We start from the raw sequence: 25,748 nt of genomic DNA, 5'->3' as shown, positions 1-25,748 counted from the left end.
AATTTTGGATGTAAAGTGGCTTCACTAAAGTCGACACTGGAATCAGAGTCCGTGTCGGTATCCGTATCTGCCATCTGGGTAAAAGAACGTTTCTGTGACCCTGAGGGGGCCTGTACCTGAGACAAAGCGTCCTCCATGGATTTTCTCCACGTTTGTGTCTGAGAATCAGATTTATCCAGCCTCTTTGATAATAACGCCACATATGCATTCAGTGTACCCAACACATTCACCCAATCAGCAGTCGGCTGTACCTCCGTTACTGAAGTCTTCTGCCGTCACTGAAGTCTTCTGCCTTCTGCATACTCACCCGGCTTCTGTCTTCTGTGAGGGGGAAGACGGCGCGGCTCCGGGAACAAGCAGCTAGGCGCACCAAGTGATCGAACCCTCTGGAGCTCATGGTGTCCAGTAGCCAAAGAAGCAGAGCCCTTAACTCAGCAGAAGTAGGTCTGACTTCTCTCCCCTCAGTCCCACGAAGCAGAGAGCCTGTAGCCAGCAGGTCTCTCTGAAAATAAAAAACCTAACAAAAGTTTTTTCCAGAGAAATTCAGTAGAGCCCCCCTAGTGTGTGTCCAGTCTCTCCTGGGCACAGAAACTAACTGAGGTCTGGAGGAGGGGCATAGAGGGAGGAGCCAGTTCACACCCAGTCAAAGTCTTTTAGTGTGCCCATGTCTCCTGCGGATCCCGTCTATACCCCATGGTACTTTTGGAGTCCCCAGCATCCTCTAGGACGTAAGAGAAAAACCCCTGTGGAGTCTGATTGCAATGCAGATCACAAACAGAGGATTTAAGTGGTATAAAGTGACGGAAATACACTGAGAAAAATACCAAACAGTATATCCTGTGATTGTTATATAGGACCCTAATGCACTTAGCCCCCGTCAGGGTACAGAATATAGGGATAGCAATATGTGTGAGATACACGGAATAGGAACCACACAGCAGCTATTGGCACACAGTCCCATGTACAATGCAGAAATTATTACAAACAACAATAAAACTGCACTGGACGAGCAATAGTAAGTAAAGCTATGTATGTATACAGATATAAAAATGCACAGTAAATACTGGATGTATATCACAGGATACTTGTACTAAATATCCCTATAATTATGCACTTGTTCTTAACTAACACTGTCTAACGACATTAGAATACTTAAGTGTCTTGTAAAAGCACAGCGCTGATGAGGCAGGCGGCAATACAGAGGAGACAGTGCCCAGCAGTTCCAGATTCAGCGCAGCTCTGTGTAATGGCGCCCAAACACTGACAGGGAGTGAGGGAGAGATGCAGCTCCAGGGCGGGAACATCTGCTGTAGATGGCGCCTGGGGCTGGGGGAGGGGCTACAGGTCAGAGCCTTATCCCCTCTGCTGGACTTCACCACCAGGTACTATGAAGCCTGTAATAAACGGATTTTAGTAAATCCGACCTGTGCTCCTTGCCCTGGTGAATATAGTGGGGTCCCTGCACGGCCACAGTGTCCACGCCAGCAGCGCGGTCCGTCTCCGGAGACCGTGACCGGATCACGTTTTCGGCGAGTCCCCCCTGGGGAACCCTCTTACCTCCTCCCTATCGTGTGGCCACGCGATCCAGGAGAGCAGTAGCGGTATGTGTGCCTGATGAGACCGGAGCGCCTCCGCCGCTTTAAGTACCTGGCAACCAGGGCGCGGGAGTATACAGTGCCGCTGGGGGAGGTGAGGGAGCCGCAGCAGGATATGTCAGTATGACATATAGCACCAAGTGCCTATACTGCGGCCCTTGAAGTCTTCTTTCTTCTCAGAAAAGCTCTTTTCAGGGCTGCCTAGCGCAGCCCTCCCTGTTAGCTGCCTGCACTGCAGGCACCAACTTACAAACTGAGCTCCAGTGCTTGGAGGTGGGGATATAGAGGAGGTGGTGCAGTGCATCCTGGGAACAGTCAAAGCTTTAGCCTGCTGGTGCCTCGGATCAAGATCCAACTCTGCAACCCCGATGTTATTCCCTGTGGAATACCAGTGTACCCCGCTGCAGAAATATTGGGTTTTCTGAGCCACCACAGCCAAGAGGGGAATCCTTGTCTTATTACAACAGACACTTGTTTCCATGAAGTGCCAGGTGATCTCGCTGCTTGCCTGGCACACTGCTAGAAAAGCAGTGTTTCTAAGGGCGCCGGCCCGTAAGCCAATCAGAGCTCGCGGACCGGCAACTGCAGCTCCTGATTGGCTGCTGGACCGGAAAGTCTAATCGGCTCACGAACCAGCATCTGATACACACACTAACTGCTGCCGGAGGAGACCGAGGGGCAGGGGATGCATGTGCTGCGCTCTTCTCCCCTCAAACAAAAAAAGGCACAGCCCATTAGCAGCACAATGAGCAGCACTGTGGGGGGGGGAAAATCTGGCACTGTGAGGACACGTGTATCTGGCACTGGGGGCATACCTGGCACTGTGGGGCCCTGTGTGTATCTGGCCCTGTGAGGACGTGTGTATTGTATCTGGCACTGGGGGTACATATATGTATCTGGCACTGGGGGTACATATATGTATCTGGCACTGAGGGTGCATATATGTATCTGGCACTGGGGGTGCATATATGTATCTGGCACTGGGGGTGCATATATGTATCTGGCACTGGGGGTGCATATATGTATCTGGCACTGGGGGTACATATATGTATCTGGCACTGGGGGTACATATATGTATGTGGAGGCACCCATTATTTGGCTTTTTACATGTATGTGGCACTGTACTGGGGCATTGTAAGTATGTGGCACTGTACAACATGACTAGAAACGGGGTTATGATACAAGGTCATAGTCCTACAAATGTTATACCGAAAGGTGTGCGAATAAAAGTGGGGTGTGGCTTTGGGACAACTAGGTCACACCCCCATTTTTGCACGCGCACATGATAGTGGCTCTTACCCTTGACTACAGATCTTTTCTGGCTCTTTGCCTCTGACTGGTTGGCCACCCCTGAACTACTGAATATATATGATAATTAGAGTGTACAGGGAAATATTATTTACAGGTTACTAATTAAGACATGGTGTGGCCCCAAATAATCCAAGACATAACGCATTGGATACTACCCACATCACACATAGAAAAAGAGCAGTCTAGCATCTATTACATTTAGCTCTACTTAGGACTATCACAAGGTTTAGACTTCTAGGCAAAGTGGCTTAAGTGGTTCTGCATAGCTACCAAAGCAAAGTTAAAATAAATATTAAAGTCAGCACTGAATAAACGATTTACACAAATGTCACGTGTAAATGCCACATATTTCATTATAAGTTATATCTTCCTTAAATATATTCTGCTTTCCCCAAAATAGCATCTACCCTGCATAAGTGCCTCACAGATACTTCACAGGCAGGAGTCTGAAGACCGAGAGCCTGGAGAAGTGGAAGACAGTTAGCAAAACCAAGAAACTTAGCCCTGATTTTTTTTTAAACAATATGTAACAAGAAAACCTACTGCAAGATTTCATTTATGTATATTGCATTTTGCAACTATGATGTGTTATAAAACAGTTGTGCGCATTTACAAACTGCTTAGGAAGTGACATCCTCTCTGCTTATCACCAAACATATTACTGAATTTCTGAATTAGATCAAAACCTTAAAAAAAATAAAAATAAAAAAAATATATATATATATATATATATATATATATATATATATATATATATATATATATATATACACACATACACACACACACACACACACACACACACACACACACACATATATACACACACTGTACATACATACACATCCATCCCATATTACTATACTTCCTATCTTCTGCGGAAACTCACCTTTCAGAGCAATGACTTTGGAAGCCGGATTCATAATGGCGCTTTCAGCAGATATTGGGCGTCTCAGTGGAGTGTTTGGATCTGCCATGTCTATGATAACCACCTGAGCCTGTTCTCCGACCTTCTCCCGAATGCAGATATACTTATCAGACTCCATGGTCAGAGTGCTGAAGCCAATGTTGGCCGGATTAATTCCCAGATTCTGAAGCTGTAATTTAAGAAGAAACAAATCACCGATTTGATGTTCCCAAAATAACAATTCCTTACTACAACAGTCAGCCTTACATATTAAATAAATGGACAGAAATAGAAATAAACAAAAGCTACAAAAATACTTTTACGTGGCTGAGCAAGTAAGTAAAATTATTGCTTTCATGGAAAAACTAATTTAGGTCTTCTGTTTACTTAACTACAACTGTCAACGCAGATTATAATTATTTTATGCAGTGTTGTTTTACAGTATTAAACATTAAGATTGGGAGTAGTCTCAAAAGCAAAACAGCTTTGTATGCATAGGGAATTCAGTGCAGAAAGTGAGAACTGGGACAGCGTCCAACATGAAGCACGCTTCGAATAAACTGCTATCCTGAGGCTACATTTACAGGGACAAACTGCTAGAAATGGCAAGCAAAGCTGAAACAGACAGGTTGTTTCCCCAGACAGAAGGCTGCAGCTAATACTCCAGGGGAAGTTCCTTGCATTTAGCCCATTTTTAATAAAAGAAAAGAGGCTACAAATGCAGGACAGGTTCCCTAAAAACAATCGGGCTCTTGAATTATTTCCACATGATTCACATGCATAATAAAAAAAACAGAAATGTCAACTACAATCCCCCCAAACTACTTACACAACAGCACTGATTTCAAACCTTCTGGAGGCTTGTTAGATACCAGGATGGTGATAAATCACAGCCCATTGCTGCAGATCTCCCAGGCCAGTACTCTAGCAGAGAGTGTACATAGCATTTGTGTGTGCTTTAGCTTCTTTCATAACCATATGGGGCATGTAGTGAATAATCTGGCTATGGCTAAGCCTTTATCAAGTAGTAGGAATAATTTGTCCCACTGTACGTCCCGTCCTACTCCCCCAAAGTACAAAACAGGTTTAAAAAACCGTTAACATGGAGAGGAAATTCACTTGTTTTTTTTGGGTTCCCACTGGAGCAATTCAATAGTTTTGCAGATTGAGCACGACTGCATCATTTATGCTGCCCTGTATTTTGATTTAGCCGTTTCACACATCTAAACTCAATGCATTTGGCCGCGACAAGTGCGATATGTAATGCTGTAGCATGATCAGCAAAATAACTGAATAGCTTTGTTGGGTGATAATTACTTAAGCGCAAAAACAATTGAAAGACCTCCCAAAGTGTGTATAGAAAATTGTTAGAAATATAAACACAGGGGACTTCCGGTTCCGGGTGCATGGAGTGAGCAGCACAGGCTCACAGCTCCGCTCCGTGCCCGGCTTCTCAGACCCTTTTCACGGCTATTACAGCCTCCAAACCTCCCCCACACTCACAGCTGCTCCTCCACGATGGACAAATATGTCACATCCACGCAGCCGCCGAGCTCGCAGCAGCAGGCGCTGCGCCAGGTCAAACGAGGCGCGGACCCTGTAATGGCGCCGGAGGAGGAGACGCACACCACTACCCCGGCATCCAAGAAATCGATCACTGAGGCACTGGACGCTGCTGGCGTATCCCACCAACGCCACCGGGACAGCCCGCTGCTGTATGGGGACTTGGTTGACGCCATTACCTCCGCGATGGGGCCGCTACTGAATAAAGCAGTAAGTGACATTACCTCTCAGATGCACCAATTGTCTACCCGTGTTGGCACTGCCGAAAACCGAATAGGCTCGGTTGCACATAATTTAGCTGATCTACAATGTGAAGTTAAAAGGCTGGAGAAGGAAATTATTCCATTATCAATAAAATGGAGGAAATTGAAAATCGCTCTAGGCGTAACAATATAAGGGTAGTGGGGCTACCTGAAACGCTTAAGGGACACTTATTGGAACAATTTGTTGCACACACCCTGCCGCAACTACTGGGCATACCTGATCTATCCAAGGATATGGTGATTGAACGGGTCCATAGGATAGGCCCTCCACCGCGCCCTAATGACTCGCGTCCCAGAGTCACTATCTTTAAATGCCTCAGTTACACCCACAAGCTAGAAATATGGAGAGCCTCCAGAAAGCAGGCCGTCCTTAAGTGGGAAGGCGCACATCTCCGGCTATTTCAAGATTACTCCGTGGAGCTCACAAAAGCCAGCAGAGCTTTCTCTCTAATTTGTACCCGTCTGATAGCGGATAAGAAAAATGTTGCCCTTATCTACCCTGCCAAGCTACGCCTGTTTGAAAAAGACCGAAACTTTGATTTTTTATTTCCTGCTGATGCTGAAGATTTTCTCTGTGCTAGAGGCCCGGATCAGGATATCACTGATTCCGTCTGATCAGCCTGCCCCCACCGTTACATCTCTCCCTAACGATCCTATAGAGTTACTTGTTGCTCAACTTGCCCCCCCCCCCCCCCCAACTCTTCTGGTTTTCCCTTATGTTCTGTCCTATCTGCAGCCCTACCCCCCCTCCGGTGCCTGGAGGATTCCTAAGAGGTTTCACACGATACCAAGCCGGGCATGCAAGGAGTTATGCTCTGGGTTCCTGCAACAGTATTTTACTGTGTCTGATGTTTTTGTTTGTTCCCGAAAGTTATGTGAATTTGTATTATTGATGAAGGACACGCAAGGCGTGTCGCTGAGCACTTTTTCCCTCTATGTTTCTATGTGTCCCTGTGTTCCCCCCCTGTTGTGTCTTGTCCTCTCCCTTCCCCAGTCCCCCCCCCCCCCTTCTCCTAAATGTTTGGTTGCAATGCTCTGGTGTACCTCTGTCTCATATTGGTATTATGTGACATGTCTGAGATTAAAATAGGTTCTTCCGCAAAACGCAGGAAGGTCCTCTTATATTGTAACAAGTTGAAACTGGATATGGTCTTTATTCAGGAGGCCCATTTAATACCTATAGAAATGTTGAAACTACAAATGCTAGGCTGGAAACTATTGGCTAGTGCATCATACACCTCTAAATCCAGGGGAGTGGTAATATTGACACGACGTACAATACCATGTTACGTAGTGAAGGGGATATCAGATACTGAAGGTAGATATGTGATTGCTAACGTTTTAATACATTCCCAGCCCTACACGCTGTGCAGTGTCTATGGCTCCACCTGTATACACTACCAAATTATTTAATAAATTGCTTGCTGAGCTAACTCCTCAAATGATAGTGTGCGGAGATTTCAACCTTTTTTCGGACAAATACCTTGATAGGTCCTCTGACCCAAAAAAAAAAAAAAAATCATTCTCTTTACCTATGTTTGGAATCCAATTTTGGTCCCAATTGTCCCTAGTTGATGCTTGGAGGGCTGCCAACCCCACTACCAAGGAATACACTTGCCTTTCCTCTGTTTATCACACGCTATCGAGAATTGACTATTTAATGGTCTCCCAGGCTTTGTTCACAAGGGTCTCCGATGTCACTATCAGATCACTCACTACAGCGATTTTCTTTACGTATCTCTGCTGAACCGTCTCTAAAACAGATTTGGAGATTTCCTTCCCATCTATTAGCCTCCCCTGACTTCCAAACTATGCTGATCGAATGCTGGGATGATTTCTGTTCAACAACCAGTCCCACGCGAGCTCCAACCCCCCTCTATTCTGGCAACCAGCAAAATGGGTCTTGAGGGGCGCAAATCTCTCGTATATGGCTAAACTAAACAAGTCCTATGCCTCTTCCTACCTTACGCTGCAAAATCACCTGTCCTCAACTTACTCTGCTAACTGCCGAAACCCCACTGCGTACAATAAACACAACTACTCTATAGCTAGGTCCCATTTCAATGAATATTTAAACAATAGGGGAAATAAATCTTTATATAAGGTCAATTATAGATATCACCGTTTCGGAAACAAAATGGGCAAGCTACTAACTAATATATTGAATGGCACTAGGCCGTCTGCTGTAGGCCATTCCCTACAGGGTGCAGATGGCTCTCTCACTTCCTCCTATAAACAGATATTGCAGGTCATGACTGATTACTACTCAGCTCTGTATTCTCACACTCCTCTAGCCCCTACTGCGGATACAACGTCTGACCCTGTATGTGACCCCTTGGTACCTGCTGTTTCATTCCTGCAAATGAACTCTGCACTGGAACCTGAATTGACTGGACCTGTCACTGCTGCAGAAGTTACCTCAGTGATCAAAAATCTGAAACACGGTAAGACTCCTGGCCTGGGTGGGTTTGGAGGTGGCTTTTACAAGTTCATGCTTCCACATATTCTAAACACGTTGGTGGATGCCTATAATAAAATGTTACAATCTGGCCTCCCCCCTCTCTACTTCAATGCAGCTTACATTAAAGTTCTATCTAAACCAGGGAGAGATCTTACTAACCCCGGATCTTATAGGCCGATATCGCTATTAGATTCGGACTATAAAATCCTGGCGGACAGGCTTAAAGTGGTATTGCCCTCTATCATTCACCCAGACCAAACTGGCATTGCTGGCAGACATTCTGTGGTCAACGTGCGAAAGGTAATTACTGCTGTCCAACATCTCCAACATTCTGTAGACTCCTCCCCTCCGGGTGTAATTATGCCCCATGACGCTGAAAAGGCCTTTGACCTTGTACTTTGGCCCTATTTGTATTCCACAATGGCCCGTTTTGGCCTTCCCCTTACATTTATTTCATATGTCAAACTGCTGTATTCCACCCCGCTCTCACAAATTATTTTCAACGGCCAGATAGACTATTTCCCCTTGTACAAAAGCACTAGACAGGGGTGCCCCTTGTCACCATTGCTGTTTGCTATCGCTATTGAACCCCTGGCTATCTTATTACGTAACTCCACTGGGTTTCACGGGATCAAGATTGCATCGCACGAATTGAAGGTACCATTATTCGCAGATATGCTGCTTTTTATTACTGACCCCTTGACTTCCATTCCCCACATTATGACATTGGTTGGTGATTTTGGCAAAAACTCTGGGTATAAAATCAATGTCAATCAATGTCTACAGAAGATAGGACTAATGCCCTAAACACTACTCTGCAATCGACATCTAGAGTACATCCCTCCACAGCATTGCTCTACACACTTATTAAAAAAATCTATTGACTGGGAGACCACTCAAACGGGATTGGCAAAATGGCTACCTGACTTCCCATCTATCACTATCTCCACCATGCTTACTGCGTTTAATAGGATCAACAAAACTCTCATATCGGCGTCCTACGCTGAGATGAACTATCAAATTTTACATCGTTCCTATATCACACCGAAATTACGGTTTCAAATGGGGGTAGCTTCTGATTCCAAATGTTTTAAGTGCAGCGCGACTGATGCCGACATTTACCATTGTTTGTGGAGCTGCCCAGAAGTCCGTAAATTCTGGGGCTTAGTACAAACCTTTGTCAAAGAAAGATTGCATCTCACCATAGAAGTCTCCCCGGAATGGGTCAACTGGGACATACCTTGTACTTCATATACCCCCAAGCTACCGATCGGCCAACGCATGTTGTTAACTAAAATAGCAACAGCTGGTAAGAAAACAATCCAGTCACAATGGATAGCTACTGATTCCTTGTCTCTAGCGTTATTTCTACCAAGACTATCGTATCTATTTCACATGGAGTGGCTGGAAATGATAATTGATAAAGAGACTAAAATAGCGAGGTTCTTTGACATATGGCTCCCTTACGTACAGATGCTGGATGAACCTGTTAAAGTTCCCCTACAAGCCATATTTCACACTACATGGTATAATCTTGAAGTACTAGATCTAGGACATCCGCCCTTTTAAAGTGATTATTGAGTGACGCTTCCTAACCTTTGCTTGACCTAAGTTACCTTCTATTTTTCTGTACCATGTTGATTATACTGGCCGATTGTTGGCAGACATGTCATTGTGTCCTTTTACCGTATGCTGATACATGTGAATGTTATGCAGTTGTCCAATAAAGTATATTTAAAAAAAATAAAAATACAAATCTAAAGCGCATAGGACACTATAGGTGACTAGATGTATTTACAATGTAAATAAAACATTAACTACAGAAGTAAAAAAAAAAAAAAAAAAAATCAATGTCAATGAATCTGAACTTCTACCAATAGGCCGTTACTCACTGGATCTTGCTTCTTCACCGACTTTCTCACGTTTTAAAATTAATACCTCACAGATAAAAAACTTGGGGATATTTATCACCAACAAAACTGAGACACTGTATAAGGCTAACTTCACCCCGGTCATACAGAAGGTTACCACATTAATGTAATCTTGGGATGCGCTTCCACTTTCCCTTCTGGGTAGAGCTGCTGTGGTTAAATCAGTAATTTTCCCAAAGCTGTTCTACCCCATACAATCGTTACCACTTGCTTTGACTAACAGTGATATTCTGAGAATTAACTCCTCTATTTCCTCCTTTCTTTGGAAGGGTCAGCGAGCTAGAATTGCGCTCTCCAAGCTGATGCTTCCTCGATCACTCGGAGGGCTGGGTGTCCCAGACTTCAAAGCCTATGCCATCTCGGTGTTCTTTCGCTATGCGGGCGATTGGTTGTTGGACAAATCTACTTACACTGATGTACTTTTGGATCAAGCCATTTTCTCACCTTACTCACCCTCTGCACTGTTGCACCTTCCATCCTCAGCTATCCTGAAACATATCTATTCCAATGTACTTTTCCATGATACTTAACTTTTGTGGATTAGTTTACATAAGAAATTGAAGAGAGACTTTCGTTTCTCCCCCTTCCTTACCCTTTGGGGCAACCCTGCTTTCCCACCATCAATTCGCAACCCGCTGCTCCAGGTCTGGAAAAGTAAAGGTATCGCTCTTGTGAACAAAGTCTTTGACCCAGGGGGCAATGTGTGTGCGTTTGCTGACTTACAACTCCTGCACCACCTCCCCCAACAGTCACTTCTACCTATACTTACAGATGAGGCACTATGTTCAATCACTCTCCTATACTCAATCCACTGACCCTCTTGCTCATACCTCTCATATTATACTGAAGGTTTTAATATGTAGGACTACTGCAACGTACAGACTCCGCCACTTATACCCTTACTTAGTGGAAGCGAAGATAAATACCCCCCCTATACTCACGTAAATTGCTCACTCAATGGACGTTAGACTTACCCACCATATCCTGCGCATCAAATGATCTTCTAGTGTAATACAGCAAATACACTAAAGGCTTACACGCCGCTTACTTACAGGAAACGCATCTTAGATTTTTGCATAGAGCATATATTTCCCCTGCCCAACGGAAATATATGGGTGGTGGGGATATAGGGACCTGTACAAAATGCACTATGCAGAATGCGAAGCGGTTTCATTGTTTCTGGGAATGTTCTAAAATACGTAGGTTCTGGTATAAATTAATCTCCTTTCTAAATTCTATCCTTCATGTACCCCTTACCCCCAAACCTGAGGCTTGCCTTTTGCTCCACTTTCGCGAGTGGAATCTTGGAGATCACTCTCCTCGCTGTATACCGCTTATTGTTCTTATACTGAATCTGGCCAAAAAACTAATCCTCATACACTGGACCAAGAAATCAGCGCCATGCTTCAGGAGTTGATATGCGTTCTCTTCTGCTGAACGAAGTCTTCTCCTTAAGGACTTTTCACAACAAATGGGACTTATATATTCTGACCCTAGATGAGGATTCCAGAACTGCCATTTCCTGTTACTTTGGTGCCCGTGACTGGTCGAGAGTGAAGCTATGCCTCGCTCCCTAGGTTCCTACCCTCAGTCTCAAGTACCTGACTGTGATTTATTTGTATTGCAAATTGTTGTTATATCATTTGACCTTCTTGCTTTATGACCCACATGCATGTTTAAAGCTCTGTGAAAAGGTACTCAGGAGCATCCTCTCTCTTCTCTCCCTCGTCCCTTTACTTTCCCTTGTCTATATCCCCTATGTGTGTGTCTTGTATGTGATTATTCTTATTATATGTTATTGTTATGCTGGTCGGATATGTATTGTTTATTCTGTTCTACTTAATCTTTTGATTCTCATACTTCTGACCTTGTTTGTGTACTACTCTTTGATAAAAATGACAATAAAATGTTATAATAAAAAAAAAGAAAAAGAAATATAAACACAGAATTTGATGAGAGATCAGAACCATTCATTCAGAAATCTATATGGCCTATAATTTTTTGTATCCCCGATAACCTTCAATCCTATTAAATTCTTAGTTTTCATTTCAGACTCATGATACAGTTATGTGATCCCATGCATGAATGTTTCATGTATTAGCTTCTACCACCAATCTGCCATTATGGCAAAGTCACTTTTTCGAAGCTTCCTTAAACCTACCTCAGGGCACTACAGAACGTTTTCAGCATAGGAAGAGATCTGAAAGGAAACGCCATCTTTGGTTCATAGGATGAACACTGTTAAGACCTTGGAGGGTTATCATGGAATAAAAAAAATGAAGGCACTATAGACTGATATACATAGACTTTCTAACTTTGCATATAATCAGGAAATAATAAACCTTGTTCTGAGATTCAGAAAAAAAAATCCATGTAGTACATACCCAACTATGAGAGTTGATGTATCAAGCAGTGAAAAAATAGTGGATGAATAGACCAGTGGAGAAATTGCCCATAGTACCAAATCAGCTCTGAGGTAGCATTGATCAAATAAATTCTATAAATAATAGGTTGAACCTGATTGGCTGCCATGTGAAGGTCTCCACACTTTTCACTGCTTGATACATTAACTCCTATGGTCGGAACATGGCGAAATGGGAAAATGACAGATGTCTGCCACTGCCAAAGATTATGTAAGTTTAATTTTATCCAAGTCCGCCATACACATCTGCATCCTGAATTGCCTTTAAAATAAGAATTTACTTACCGATAATTCTATTTCTCATAGTCCGTAGTGGATGCTGGGGACTCCGTAAGGACCATGGGGAATAGCGGCTCCGCAGGAGACTGGGCACATCTAAAGAAAGCTTTAGGACTATCTGGTGTGCACTGGCTCCTCCCCCTATGACCCTCCTCCAAGCCTCAGTTAGGATACTGTGCCCGGACGAGCGTACACAATAAGGAAGGATTTTGAATCCCGGGTAAGACTCATACCAGCCACACCAATCACACCGTATAACCTGTGATCTGAACCCAGTTAACAGCATGATAACAGAGGAGCCTCTGAAAGATGGCTCACAACAATAATAACCCGATTTTTGTAACAATAACTATGTACAAGTATTGCAGACAATCCGCACTTGGGATGGGCGCCCAGCATCCACTACGGACTATGAGAAATAGAATTATCGGTAAGTAAATTCTTATTTTCTCTAACGTCCTAAGTGGATGCTGGGGACTCCGTAAGGACCATGGGGATTATACCAAAGCTCCCAAATGGGCGGGAGAGTGCGGATGACTCTGCAGCACCAAATGAGAGAACTCCAGGTCCTCCTCAGCCAGGATATCAATTTTGTAGAATTTTACAAACGTATTTGCTCCTGACCAAGTAGCTGCTCGGCAAAGTTGAAAAGCCGAGACCCCTCGGGCAGCCGCCCAAGATGAGCCCACCTTCCTTGTGGAGTGGGCATTTACAGATTTTTGGCTGTGGCAGGCCTGTCACAGAATGTGCAAGCTGAATTGTACTACAAATCCAACGAGCAATAGTCTGCTTAGAAGCAGGAGCACCCAGCTTGTTGGGTGCATACAGGATAAACAGCGAGTCAGATTTCCTGACTCCAGCCGTCCTGGAAACATATATTTTCAGGGCACTGACAACGTCTAGCAACTTGGAGGCCTCCAAGTCCCTAGTAGCCGCAGGCACCACAAATAGGTTGGTTCAGGTGAAACGCTGAAACCACCTTGGGGAGAAACTGAGGATGAGTCATTAATTCCTCCCTGTCCGAATGGAAAATCAGATAAGGGCTTTTTCAGGATAAAGCCGCCAATTCTGACACGCGCCTGGCCCAGGCCAGGGCCAACAGCATGACCACTTTTCATGTGAGATATTTTAACTCCACAGATTTAAGTGGTTCAAACCAATGTGACTTTTGGAACCCAAAACTACATTGAGATCCCAAAGTGCCACTGGAGGCACAAAAGGAGGCTGTATATGCAGTACCCCTTTTACAAACGTCTGAACTTCAGGGACTGAAGCTAGTTCTTTTTGGAAGAAAATTGACAGGGCCGAAATTTGAACCTTAATGGACCCCAATTTCAGGCCCATAGACACTCCTGTTTGCAGGAAATGTAGGAATCGACCCAGTTGAATTTCCTCCGTCGGGCCTTACTGGCCTCGCACCACGCAACATATTTTCGCCAATTGCGGTGATAATGGTTTTGCGGTTACATCCTTCCTGGCTTTGATCAGGATAGGGATGACTTCATCCGGAATGCCTTTTTTCCTTCAGGATCCGGCGTTCAACCGCCATGCCGTCAAACGCAGCCGCGGTAAGTCTTGGAACAGACAGGGTCCTTGCTGGAGCAGGTCCCTTCTTAGAGGTAGAGGCCACGGATCCTCCGTGAGCATCTCTTGAAGTTCCGGTTACCAAGTCCTTCTTGGCCAATCCGGAACCACAAATATAGTGCTTACTCCTCTCCATCTTATCAATCTCAGTACCTTGGGTATGAGAGGCAGAGGAGGGAACACATACCCTGACTGGTACACCCACGGTGTTACCAGAGCGTCTACAGCTTATTGCCTGAGGGTCCCTTGACCTGGCGCAATACCTGTCGAGTTTTTAATCATGTGGAAGACTTCTGGGTGAAGTCCCCACTCTCCCGGGTGGAGGTCGTGCTGAGGAAGTCTGCTTCCCAGTTGTCCACTCCCGGAATGAATACTGCTGACAGTGCTATCACATGATTTTCCGCCCAGCGAAAAATCCTTGCAGCTTCTGTCATTGCCCTCCTGCTTCTTGTGCCACCCTGTCTGTTTACGTGGGTGACTGCCGTGATGTTGTCCGACTGGATCAACACCGGCTGACCTTGAAGCAGAGGTCTTGCTAAGCTTAGAGCATTGTAAATGTCCCTTAGCTTCAGGATATTTATGTGAAGTGATGTCTCCAGGCTTGACCATAAGCCCTGGATATTCCTTCCCTGTGTGACTGCTCCCCAGCCTCGCAGGCTGGCATCCGTGGTCACCAGGACCCAGTCCTGAATGCCTAATCTGCGGCCCTCTAGAAGATGAGCACTCTCCAACCACCACAGGAGGGACACCCTTGTCCTTGGTGACAGGGTTATCCGCTGATGCATCTGAAGATGCGACCCGGACCATTTGTCCAGCAGGTCCCACTGGAAAGTTCTTGCGTGGAATCTGCCGAATGGGATTGCTTCGTAGGAAGCCACCATTTTACCCAGAACCCTTGTGCATTGATGCACTGAGACTTGGCTCGGTTTTAGGAGGTTCCTGACTAGGTCGGATAACTCCCTGGCTTTCTCCTCCGGGAGAAACACCTTTTTCTGGACTGTGTCCAGGATCATCCCTAGGAACAGAAGACACGTCGTCGGAACCAGGTGCGATTTTGGAATATTGAGAATCCAATCGTGCTGCCGCAACACTACCTGAGATAGTGCTACACCGACCTCCAACTGTTCCCTGGATCTTACCCTTATCAGGGAATTGTCCAAGTAAGGGATAACTAAAATTCACTTCCTTCGAAGGAATATCATCATTTCGGCCATTACCTTGGTAAAGACCCGGGGTGCCGTGGACCATCCATACGGCAGCGTCTGAACTGATAGTGACAGTTCTGTACCATAAACCTGAGGTACCCTTGGTGAGAAGGGTAAATTTTGACATGAAGGTAAGCATCCTTGATGTCCCGAGACATCATGTAGTCCCCTTCTTCCAGGTTCGCAATCACTGCTCTGAGTGACTCAATCTTGAATTTGAACCTCTGTATGTAAGTGTTCAAAGATTTTAGATTTAGAATCGGTCTCACCGAGCCGTCCGGCTTCGGTACCACAACAGTGTGGAATAATACCCCGTTCCCTGTTGCAGGAGGGGTATCTTGATTATCACCTGCTGGGAATACAGCTTGTGAATGGCTTCCAAAACTGTCTCCCTGTCAGAAGGAGACATCAGTAAAGCCGACTTTAGGAAACGGCGAGGGGGAGACGTCTCAAATTCTAATTTGTACCCCTGAGATATCACCTGAAGGATCCAGGGGTCTACTTGCGAGTGAGCCCACTGCGCGCTGAAATTCATTGAGACGGGCCCCCCACCGTGCCTGATTCTGCTTGTAAAGCCCCAGCGTATACTGAGGGCTTGGCAGAGGCGGGAGAGGGTTTCTGTTCCTGGGAACTGGCTGATTTCTACAGCCTTTTTCCTCTCCCTCTGTCACGGGGCAGAAATGAGGAACCTTTTGCCCGCTTGTCCATGAAAAGACTGCGCCTGATAATACGGCGTCTTCTCATGTTGAGAGGCGACCTGGGGTACAAACGTGGAATTCCCAGCTGTTGCCGTGGCCACCAGGTCTGAAAGACCGACCCCAAATAACTCCTCCCCTTAATAAAGCAATACTTCCAAATGCCGTTTGGAATACGCATCACCTGACCACTGACGTGTCCATAACCCTCTACTGGTAGAAATGGACAACGCGCTTAGACTTGATGCCAGTCGGCAAATATTCCGCTGTGCATCACGCATATATAGAAATGCATCTTTTAAATGCTCTATAGGCAAAAATATACTGTCCCTATCTAGGGTATCAATATTTTCAGTCAGGGAATCCGACCACGCCAACCCAGCACTGCACATCCAGGCAGAGGCGATTGCTGGTCGCAGTATAACACCAGTATGTGTGTAAATACCTTTTAGGATACCCTCCTGCTTTCTATCAGCAGGATCCTTAAGGGCGGCCATCTCAGGCGAAGGAAGAGCCCTTACAAGCGTGTGAGCGCTTTATCCACCCTAGGCGGTGTTTCCCAACGCACCCTAACCTCTGGCGGGAAAGGATATAATGCCAATAACATTTTAGAAATTATCAGTTGTTATCGGGGGAAACCCACGCATCATCACACACCTCATTTAATTTCTCAGATTCAGGAAAACTACAGGTAGTTTTTCCTCACCGAACATAATACCCCTTTTTTGGTGGTACTCGTATTATCAGAAATGTGTAAAACATTTTTCATTGCCTCAATCATGTAACGTGTGGCCCTAGTGGAAGTCACATTCGTCTCTTCACCGTCGACACTGGAGTCAGTATCCGTGTCGGCGTCTATATCTGCCATCTGAGGTAACGGGCGCTTTAGAGCCCCTGACGGCCTATGAGACGTCTGGACAGGCACAAGCTGAGTAGCCGGCTGTCTCATGTCAACCACTGTCTTTTATACAGAGCTGACACTGTCACGTAATTCCTTCCAACAGTTCATCCACTCAGGTGTCGACCCCCTAGGGGGTGACATCACTATTACAGGCAATCTGCTCCGTCTCCACATCATTTTTCTCCTCATACATGTCGACACAAAAGTACCGACATACAGCACACACACAGGGAATGCTCTGATAGAGGACAGGACCCCACTAGCCCTTTGGGGAGACAGAGGGAGAGTTTGCCAGCACACACCAGAGCGCTATATATATACAGGGATAACCTTATATAAGTGTTTTTCCCCTTATAGCTGCTGTATAGTTAATACTGCGCCTAATTAGTGCCCCCCTCTCTTTTTTTAACCCTTTCTGTAGTGTAGTGACTGCAGGGGAGAGCCAGGGGAGCTTCCCTCCAACGGAGCTGTGAGGGAAAATGGCGCCAGTGTGCTGAGGAGATAGGCTCCGCCCCTTTTTCGCGGACTTTTCTCCTGCTTTTTTATGGATTCTGGCAGGGGTTAAAATACATCCATATAGCCCTGGGGGCTATATGTGATGTATTTTCGCCAGCCAAGGTGTTTTTATTGCGTCTCAGGGCGCCCCCCCCCCAGCGCCCTGCACCCTCAGTGACCGAAGTGTGAAGTGTGCTGAGAGCAATGGCGCACAGCTGCAGTGCTGTGCGCTACCTTGTTGAAGACAGGACGTCTTCTGCCGCCGATTTTCCGGACCTCTTCTGCCTTCTGACTCTGTAAGGGGGCCGGCGGCGCGGCTCTGGGACCCATCCAAGCTGGGCCTGTGATCGTCCCTCTGGAGCTAATGTCCAGTAGCCTAAGAAGCCCAATCCACTCTGCACGCAGGTGAGTTCGCTTCTTCTCCCCTTAGTCCCTCGATGCAGTGAGCCTGTTGCCAGCAGGTCTCACTGAAAATAAAAAACCTAAACTAAAACTTTCACTAAGAAGCTCAGGAGAGCCCCTAGTGTGCACCCTTCTCGTTCGGGCACAGAGATCTAACTGAGGCTTGGAGGAGGGTCATAGGGGGAGGAGCCAGTGCACACCAGATAGTCCTAAAGCTTTCTTTAGATGTGCCCAGTCTCCTGCGGAGCCGCTATTCCCCATGGTCCTTACGGAGTCCCCAGCATCCACTTAGGACGTTAGAGAAAAAGGGATGACTAAGGATAAAGTCAAGAAAATAAAACCGCTATAATATAAATGGACCTTGATAATACTTCATAAACCATGTAACTACTGTAAATGCAATACGAATATACCAATTCTACAGCCAGCAAGATATTACCTCTCTTATTCAGAAAAAAAGTTTGGGTACTAATTCACAGAAAATGTCTAAGGAAAGGAATCCATTACTTATATCCTGTTCACACCGCACAAATAACCCGGTATCCGCCCAGTATTTTGCCAGGCTGAAGCGGGTCGCTGTGCGGTGTGAAAACGGTCGCAGACGAATTCCCAAGTCGCCTGACTCGGTAATTCAACCCAAGAATAAAAGCAGGGTTATTACCGGGTCAAGTGCAGGTGAACGGGTTGCAGGGTCGATGCGACCTGGGACCCGTTCACAGCATAGGCAGAGGCGGCGTGGAGATGATCTCATCTCCTCATCTCTCTGCCCCCGATGGCAACCCGACACGGCATATTGCCAGGTCGGGAAGCCAGTGTGAAAGGGTCTAATGCCGGATTGCACCCGGGAAGGACCCGTTTCCAATTCCTGGGTGTGACCCAGCATTGATGTGAAAAATAAGAATTTACTTACCGATAATTCTATTTCTCGTAGTCCGTAGTGGATGCTGGGAACTCCGTAAGGACCATGGGGAATAGCGGCACCACAGGAGACTGGGCACAAAAAGAAAGCTTTAGGACTACCTGGTGTGCCCTGGCTCCTCCCCCTATGACCCTCCTCCAAGCCTCAGTTAGGATACTGTGCCCGGACGAGCGTACACAATAAGGAAGGATTTTGAATCCCGGGTAAGACTCATACCAGCCACACCATACAACTTGTGATATGAAACCCAGTTAACAGCATGATAACAGAGGAGCCTCTGAATAGATGGCTCACAACAAGAACCCGATTAGTTAACAATAACTATGTACAAGTATTGCAGACAATCCGCACTTGGGATGGGCGCCCAGCATCCACTACGGACTACGAGAAATAGAATTATAGGTAAGTAAATTCTTATTTTCTCTGACGTCCTAGTGGATGCTGGGAACTCCGTAAGGACCATGGGGATTATACCAAAGCTCCCAAACGGGCGGGAGAGTGCGGATGACTCTGCAGCACCGAATAAGAGAACTCCAGGTCCTCCTCAGCCAGCGTATCAAATTCATAGAATTTTGCAAACGTGTTTGCCCCTGACCAAGTAGCTGCTCGGCAAAGTTGTAAAGCCGAGACCCCTCGGGCAGCCGCCCAAGATGAGCCCACCTTCCTTGCGGAATGGGCTTTTATTGATTTAGGCTGCGGTCATCCTACCGCAGAATGCGCCAGCTGAATAGTGCTACAAATCCAGCGCACAATAGACTGCTTAGAAGCAGGAGCACCCAGCTTGTTGGGTGCCATCAGGATAAACAGCGAGTCAGTTTTCCTGACTCCAGCCGTCCTGGAAAAATAAAATGTTCAGGGCCCTGACTACGTCCAGCAACTTGGAATCCTCCAAGTCCCTAGTAGCCGCAGGCACCACAATAGGTTGGTTCAAGTGAAAACCTGAGACCACCTTTGGGAGAAACTGAGGACGAGTCCTCAACTCTGCCCTATCCATATAGAAAATCAGATAAGGCTTTTACATGACAAAGCCGCCAATTCTGACACACGCCTGGCCAAGGCCAACAGCATGACCACTTTCCACGCGAGATACTTTAGCTCCATGGTTTTAAGTGGCTCAACCAATGCGACTTTAGGAAATCCAACACCACGTTGAGATCCAAAAAGTGCCACAGGAGGCACAAAAGGAGGCTGAATATGTAGTACTCCTTTAACCAAAGTCTGAACTTCAGGCAGTGAAGCCAGTTCTTTCTGGAAGAAAATCGACAGAGCCGAAATCTGGACCTTGATGGACCCCAATTTGAGGCCCAAACGTCACCCCTGCTTGCAGGAAGTGCAGGAATCGACATAGTTGAAATTCCTCCGTCGGGGCCTTCATGGCCTCCCACCAAGCAATAAATTTTCGCCAAACGCGGCGATAATGTCTTGCGGTGACATCCTTCCTGGCTATGATCAGGGTAGGGATGACTTTCTTCGGAATACCCTTTTCCTTTAGGATCCGGTGTTCTACCGCCATGCCGTCAAACGCAGCCGCGGTAAGTCTTGGAACAGACAGGGTCCCTGCTGCAGCAGGTCTTGTCTAAGCGGCAGAGGCCAAGGGTCCTCTGCCAGCATCTCTTGAAGTTCCGGGTACCAAGCTCTTCATGGCCAATCCGGAACCCCGAGAATGGTTTTCACTCCTCGCCTTCTTATTATTCTCAGTACCTTGGGTATGAGAGGTAGAGGAGGAGACACATAAACCGACTGGTACACCCACGGTGTCACTAGAGCGTCCCCAGCGATCGCCTGAGGGCCCCTTGACCTGGCGCAATATCTTTTCAACTTCTTGTTGAGGCGGGACGCCATCATGTCCACCCGTGGTCATTCCCAACGGTTTACCCGCATTTGGAAAACTTCTGAATGAAGTCCCCATTCTCCTGGGTGTAGGTCGCCCATTGGAGAATCCTTGTGGCTTCTGCCATCGCCATCCTGCTTCTTGTGCCGCCCTGTCTGTTTACATGGGCGACCGCCGTGATGTCGTCTGATTGGATCAGTACCGGCTGGTTCTGAAGCAGGGGCCTTGCTTGGCTTAGGGCATTGTAAATGGCCCTTCGCTGCAGAATATTTATGTGAAGCGAAATCTCCTTGGAAATTTCTTCCCTGTGTGACTGCACCCCAGCCCCGAAGGCTGGCATCCGTGGTCACCAGGACCCAGTCCTGTATTCCGAATCTGCGGCCCTCTAGTAGATGAGCCCTCTGCAGCCACCACAGCAGCGACACCCTGTTTCTTGCTGACAGGGTTATCCGCTGTTGTATCTGTAGATGGGACCCGGACCATTAGTCCCACAGGTCCCACTGGAACGTCCTTGCGTGGAGTCTTCCGAATGGAATTATGCTTCGTACGAAGCTACCATTTTTCCCAGGACTCGTGTGCATTGATGTACCGACACCTGTCCTGGTTATAGGATGTCTCTGACTAGAGATGACAACTCCTCGGCTTTTTCCACTGGAAGAAACACTCTTTTCTGGTCTGCGTTCAGAAACATTTCCAGGAACAGAAGACGTGTCGTCGGGACCAGCTGTGACTTTGGAATATTGAGAATCCAGTCGTGCTGTTGTAGCACTTCCCGAGAGAGTGCTACCCCCACTACCAACTGTTCTTTGGACCTCGCCTTTATCAGGAGATCGTCCAAGTACGGGATAATCAAAACTTCCTTCTTGCGAAGGAGTATCATCACTTCTGCCATTACCTAGGTAAAGACCTTCGGTGCCGTGGACAACTCCACCGGCCGTGTCTGGAACTGATAGTGACAGTCCTGTACCACATATCTGAGGTACTCCTGGTGAGGAGGGTAAATGGGGACATGCAGGTACGCATCCTTGATGTCCAGGGAGACCCTGTAATCCCCCTCGTCCAGGCTCGTAATATCCGCCCTGAGCGATTCCATCTTGAACTTGAATCTTCTGATATAAAAGTTCAAGTATTTTAATTTCAAGATGGGTCTCACCGAAACGTTTCGGTACCACAACCACTGTGGAATAGTAACCCCTTCCTTGCTGAAGGAGGGGCACCTTGACAATCACTTGTTGTGATTATAGTGTTGAATATCCACCAACACCGTCTCCCTGGCAGAGGGAGGTGCCGGTAAGGAAGATTTTAGGAAACGGCGGGGGGAAGAACGTCTCGAACTCCAGCCTGTACCCCTGAGATACTACTTGAAGGACCCAGGGATCCATGTGAGAGAGCCCATTGTCCGCTGAAATTTCTGAGACGGGCCCCCACCGTACCCGGGTCCGCCTGAGCAGCCCCCGCACCATGCTGTGGACCTACCGGACGCAGGGAGGATTTCTGCTCTTGGGAACTAGCTGTGTGTTGCAGCTTTTTCCTCTACCTTTGCCTCTCGGCAGAAAGGATGAGCCTCTAGCCCTCTTGCTTTTCTGGGGCCGAAAGGACTGTACTTGATGATACGGTGCTTTCTTTTGTTGTGGGGTAGCCTGTGGCAAAAAAATCGATTTCCCAACAGTAGCTGTGGAAACGAGGTCTGAAAAACCATCCCCAAACAGTTTTACCCCCTTATAGGGCAACTTCCATGTGCCGATTCGAGTCGGCATCGCCTGACCATTGCCAAGTCCATAACCCCCGTCTGGCGGCAATGGACCTAGCGCTTATTTTTGATGCCAGCCGGCAAATATCCCTCTGTGCATCACGTATGTATAAGACCACGTCTTTTATATGCTCTATTTTCAGCAAAATATTGTCCCTATCCATAGTTATTTTCCGACAGGGAATCTGACCACGCAGCGGGAGCACTGCACATCCATGCCGAAGCAACGGCTGGTCGCAATATAATGCCCTAGTGTGTGACTATATCTTATAGGGTAACCTCCTGCTTTCTATCAGCAGGTCCCTTCAGGGCGGCCGTATCCGGAGACGGTAGTGCCACCTTTTCTGATAAGCGTGTAAGCGCTGTATCTACCCTATGGGGTGTTTCCCCGCGTGACCTATCCTCTGGCGGGAAAGGGTACGCTGCCAATAACCGTTTTAGAAATTATCAATTTCTTACCGGGGGAAGACCACTCTTCCTCACACACCTCATTTAATTTCTCAGATGCAGGAAAAACTACTAATAGTTTTCTCTCACCAAACACAATACCCTTTTATGTGGTACCTGGGGTATAATCATAAATGTGTAATACATTTTTCATTGCCTCAATCCTGTAACGGGTGGACCTATTTGGAGGGTACACCAGTCTCATCGACGTCGACACTGGAGTCAGTATCCGTGTCGACATCTGTGTCTGTTATCTGAGGTAGCGGGCGATTTTAGAGCCCCCCATGACATTTGAGACGCTGGAACAGGCACAAGCTGAGTAGCCGGCTGTTCTGTGTCGTCGACCTTTTATGTAAGGAGTTGACACTTTCACGTAATCTTTCCATAAGTTCAACCACACCGGTGTCGACCCCGCAGGAAGTGACAACATATTTACAGGCATTCGCTCCGCCTCCACCTCATTATCCTCCACATACCTGTCGACACAGCCGTACCGACACACAGCACACACACAGGGAATGCTCTGATAGAGGACAGGACCCCACAAAGCCCTTTGGGGAGACAGAGGGAGAGTATGCCAGCACACACCAGGGCGCTATATATCACAGGGATAGCACCTATAAAAAGTGTTTTCCCTTATAGCTGCATATATATATGTATACTGCGCCTAAATTGTGCCCCCCCCTCTCTTTTTAACCCTTTCTGTAGTGCATTAACTGCAGGGGAGAGCCAGGGAGCTTCCCTCCAACGGAGCTGTGAGGGAAAAATGGCGCCAGTGTGCTGAGGAGATAGCTCCGCCCCTTTTTTGCTGACTTTTCTCCCGCATTTTTATGGATTCTGGCAGGGGTTAATGTACATCCATATAGCCCTGGGGGTTATATGTGATGTATTTTTGCCAGCCAAGGTGTTAATATTGCTGCTCAGGGCGCCCCCCCCCAGCGCCCTGCACCCATCAGTGACCGCAGTGTGAGGTGTGCATGAGGAGCAATGGCGCACAGCTGCAGTGCTGTGCGCTACCTTGATGAAGACTGATGTCTTCTGCCGCCGATTTTCCGGACCTCTTCTTGCTTCTGGCTCTGTAAGGGGGCCGGCGGCGCGGCTCTGGGACCGGACTCCGAGGCTGGGCCTGTGTTCGATCCCTCTGGAGCTAATGGTGTCCAGTAGCCTAAGAAGCCCAAGCTGGCTGCAAGCAGGCAGGTTCGTCCCTCGATGCAGTGAGCCTGTTGCCAGCAGGTCTCACTGAAAATAAAAAACCTAAAACTAACTTTTATCTAAGAAGCTCAGGAGAGCCCCCTAGATTGCACCCTGCTCGGTCGGGCACAAAAATCTAACTGAGGCTTGGAGGAGGGTCATAGGGGGAGGAGCCAGTGCACACCAGGTAGTCCTAAAACTTTCTTTTTGTGCCCAGTCTCCTGCGGAGACGCTATTCCCCATGGTCCTTACGGAGTTCCCAGCATCCACTAGGACGTCAGAGAAATAGGATTTTAATGACCGTAGAGGATGCTGGGGTCCACTTTAGTACCATGGGGTATAGACGGTCCCGCAGGAGCCTTCGGCACTTTAAGACTTTTCAACAGTGTGAACTGGCTCCTCCCTCTATGCCCCTCCTCCAGACCTCAGTATAGGAACTGTGCCAGAGGAGACAGACAGCTTCGATAAAAGGATTTAACATTTAGCTAGTGGCGAGATTCACACCAGCTCACACCGTACAAACCATGCCGCACAACATGGCAATCAACATAAACCATGCCAACTAGCATGACTAACGTAACAGCAACGGCTGTATAACGGCTTAACACATGAGAACCTGTGTAAAAGACAAAAACATAATGCAGGAAACACGAAGCACTGGGCTGGCGCCTAGCATCCTCTACGGACTACGAGAAAAAGATTTACAGGTAGGTAATTAAAATCCTATTTTCTCTTATGTCCTAGAGGATGCTTGGGTCCACTTTAGTACCATGAGGATGTACCAAAGCTCCCAGTACGGGCAGGAAAGTGCTAATGTTCCTGTAGAACTGACTGACCAAATTGAAGGTCGTCAGCAGCCAAGGTGTCAAAGTTGTAAAATTTAGCAAACGTGTTTGCACCTGACCAAGTAGCTGCTCAGCAAATCTGCAATGCAGAGGCCCCCCCGGTCAGCCGCCCAGGACGAACCCACTTTCCTTGTAGAGTGGGCCTTCACCGAACTCGGTAACGGCAATCCTGCCGCGGAATGAGCGTGCTGAATGGTACCTCTGATCCAGCGCGCAATAGTCTGCTTAGAAGCAGGACACTCAATCTTGTTGGGGTCTTAGAGGACAAACAAAGCTTCTGTTTTCCTTATCCGAGCCATTTTTGCAACATAAATCCTCAACGCTGTGACGACAACCAAGGACTTTGAAACGGCTGAGGTGTCAGAAGCCACTGGTACCACCACAGGCTGGTTGATATGGAAAGAAGACACAACCTTTGGAAGAAAGTGCTGACGCGTTCTCAGTTCAGCCCTATCTTCATGAAAAATTAAGTAAGGACTCTTGTGAGACAGAGCCCTTAACTCAGACACACGTCTGCCTGATGCCAAGGCCAACAGCATGACCACTTTCCAAGTGAGAAATTTAAACTCCACCTCATGCAGAGGCTCAAACCAGTCCGATTTAAGGAACTGCAACACAACATTAAGATCCCATGGAACCGCAGGAGGCACAAAGGGAGGTTGGATGCGCAGAACTCCTTTCACGAACGTCTGAACCTCAGGAAGGGAAACAAACTGTTTCTGAAAGAAAATGGACAAGGCCAAAATTTGGA

At 47.0% G+C, this 25,748-nt stretch overlaps 1 protein-coding gene across 1 annotated transcript in view; it reads right to left on the bottom strand.

Annotated features, from left to right (window-relative positions):
* Nucleotides 1-25,748, bottom strand: part of CLTCL1 (clathrin heavy chain like 1) — a 166,144-nt gene that overhangs the window by 115,473 nt on the left and 24,923 nt on the right. The window contains exon 2 of the mRNA XM_063964797.1: nt 3,796-4,003. Coding sequence (XP_063820867.1) covers nt 3,796-4,003 — 208 coding nt within the window. The remainder of the gene's footprint in view (nt 1-3,795; nt 4,004-25,748) is intronic.

The sequence above is a fragment of the Pseudophryne corroboree genome, chromosome 1, assembly GCF_028390025.1.
Source record: "Pseudophryne corroboree isolate aPseCor3 chromosome 1, aPseCor3.hap2, whole genome shotgun sequence".
NCBI classification, from domain to species: Eukaryota; Metazoa; Chordata; class Amphibia; order Anura; family Myobatrachidae; genus Pseudophryne; species Pseudophryne corroboree.
This window is presented reverse-complemented; position numbering and strand designations above follow the sequence as displayed.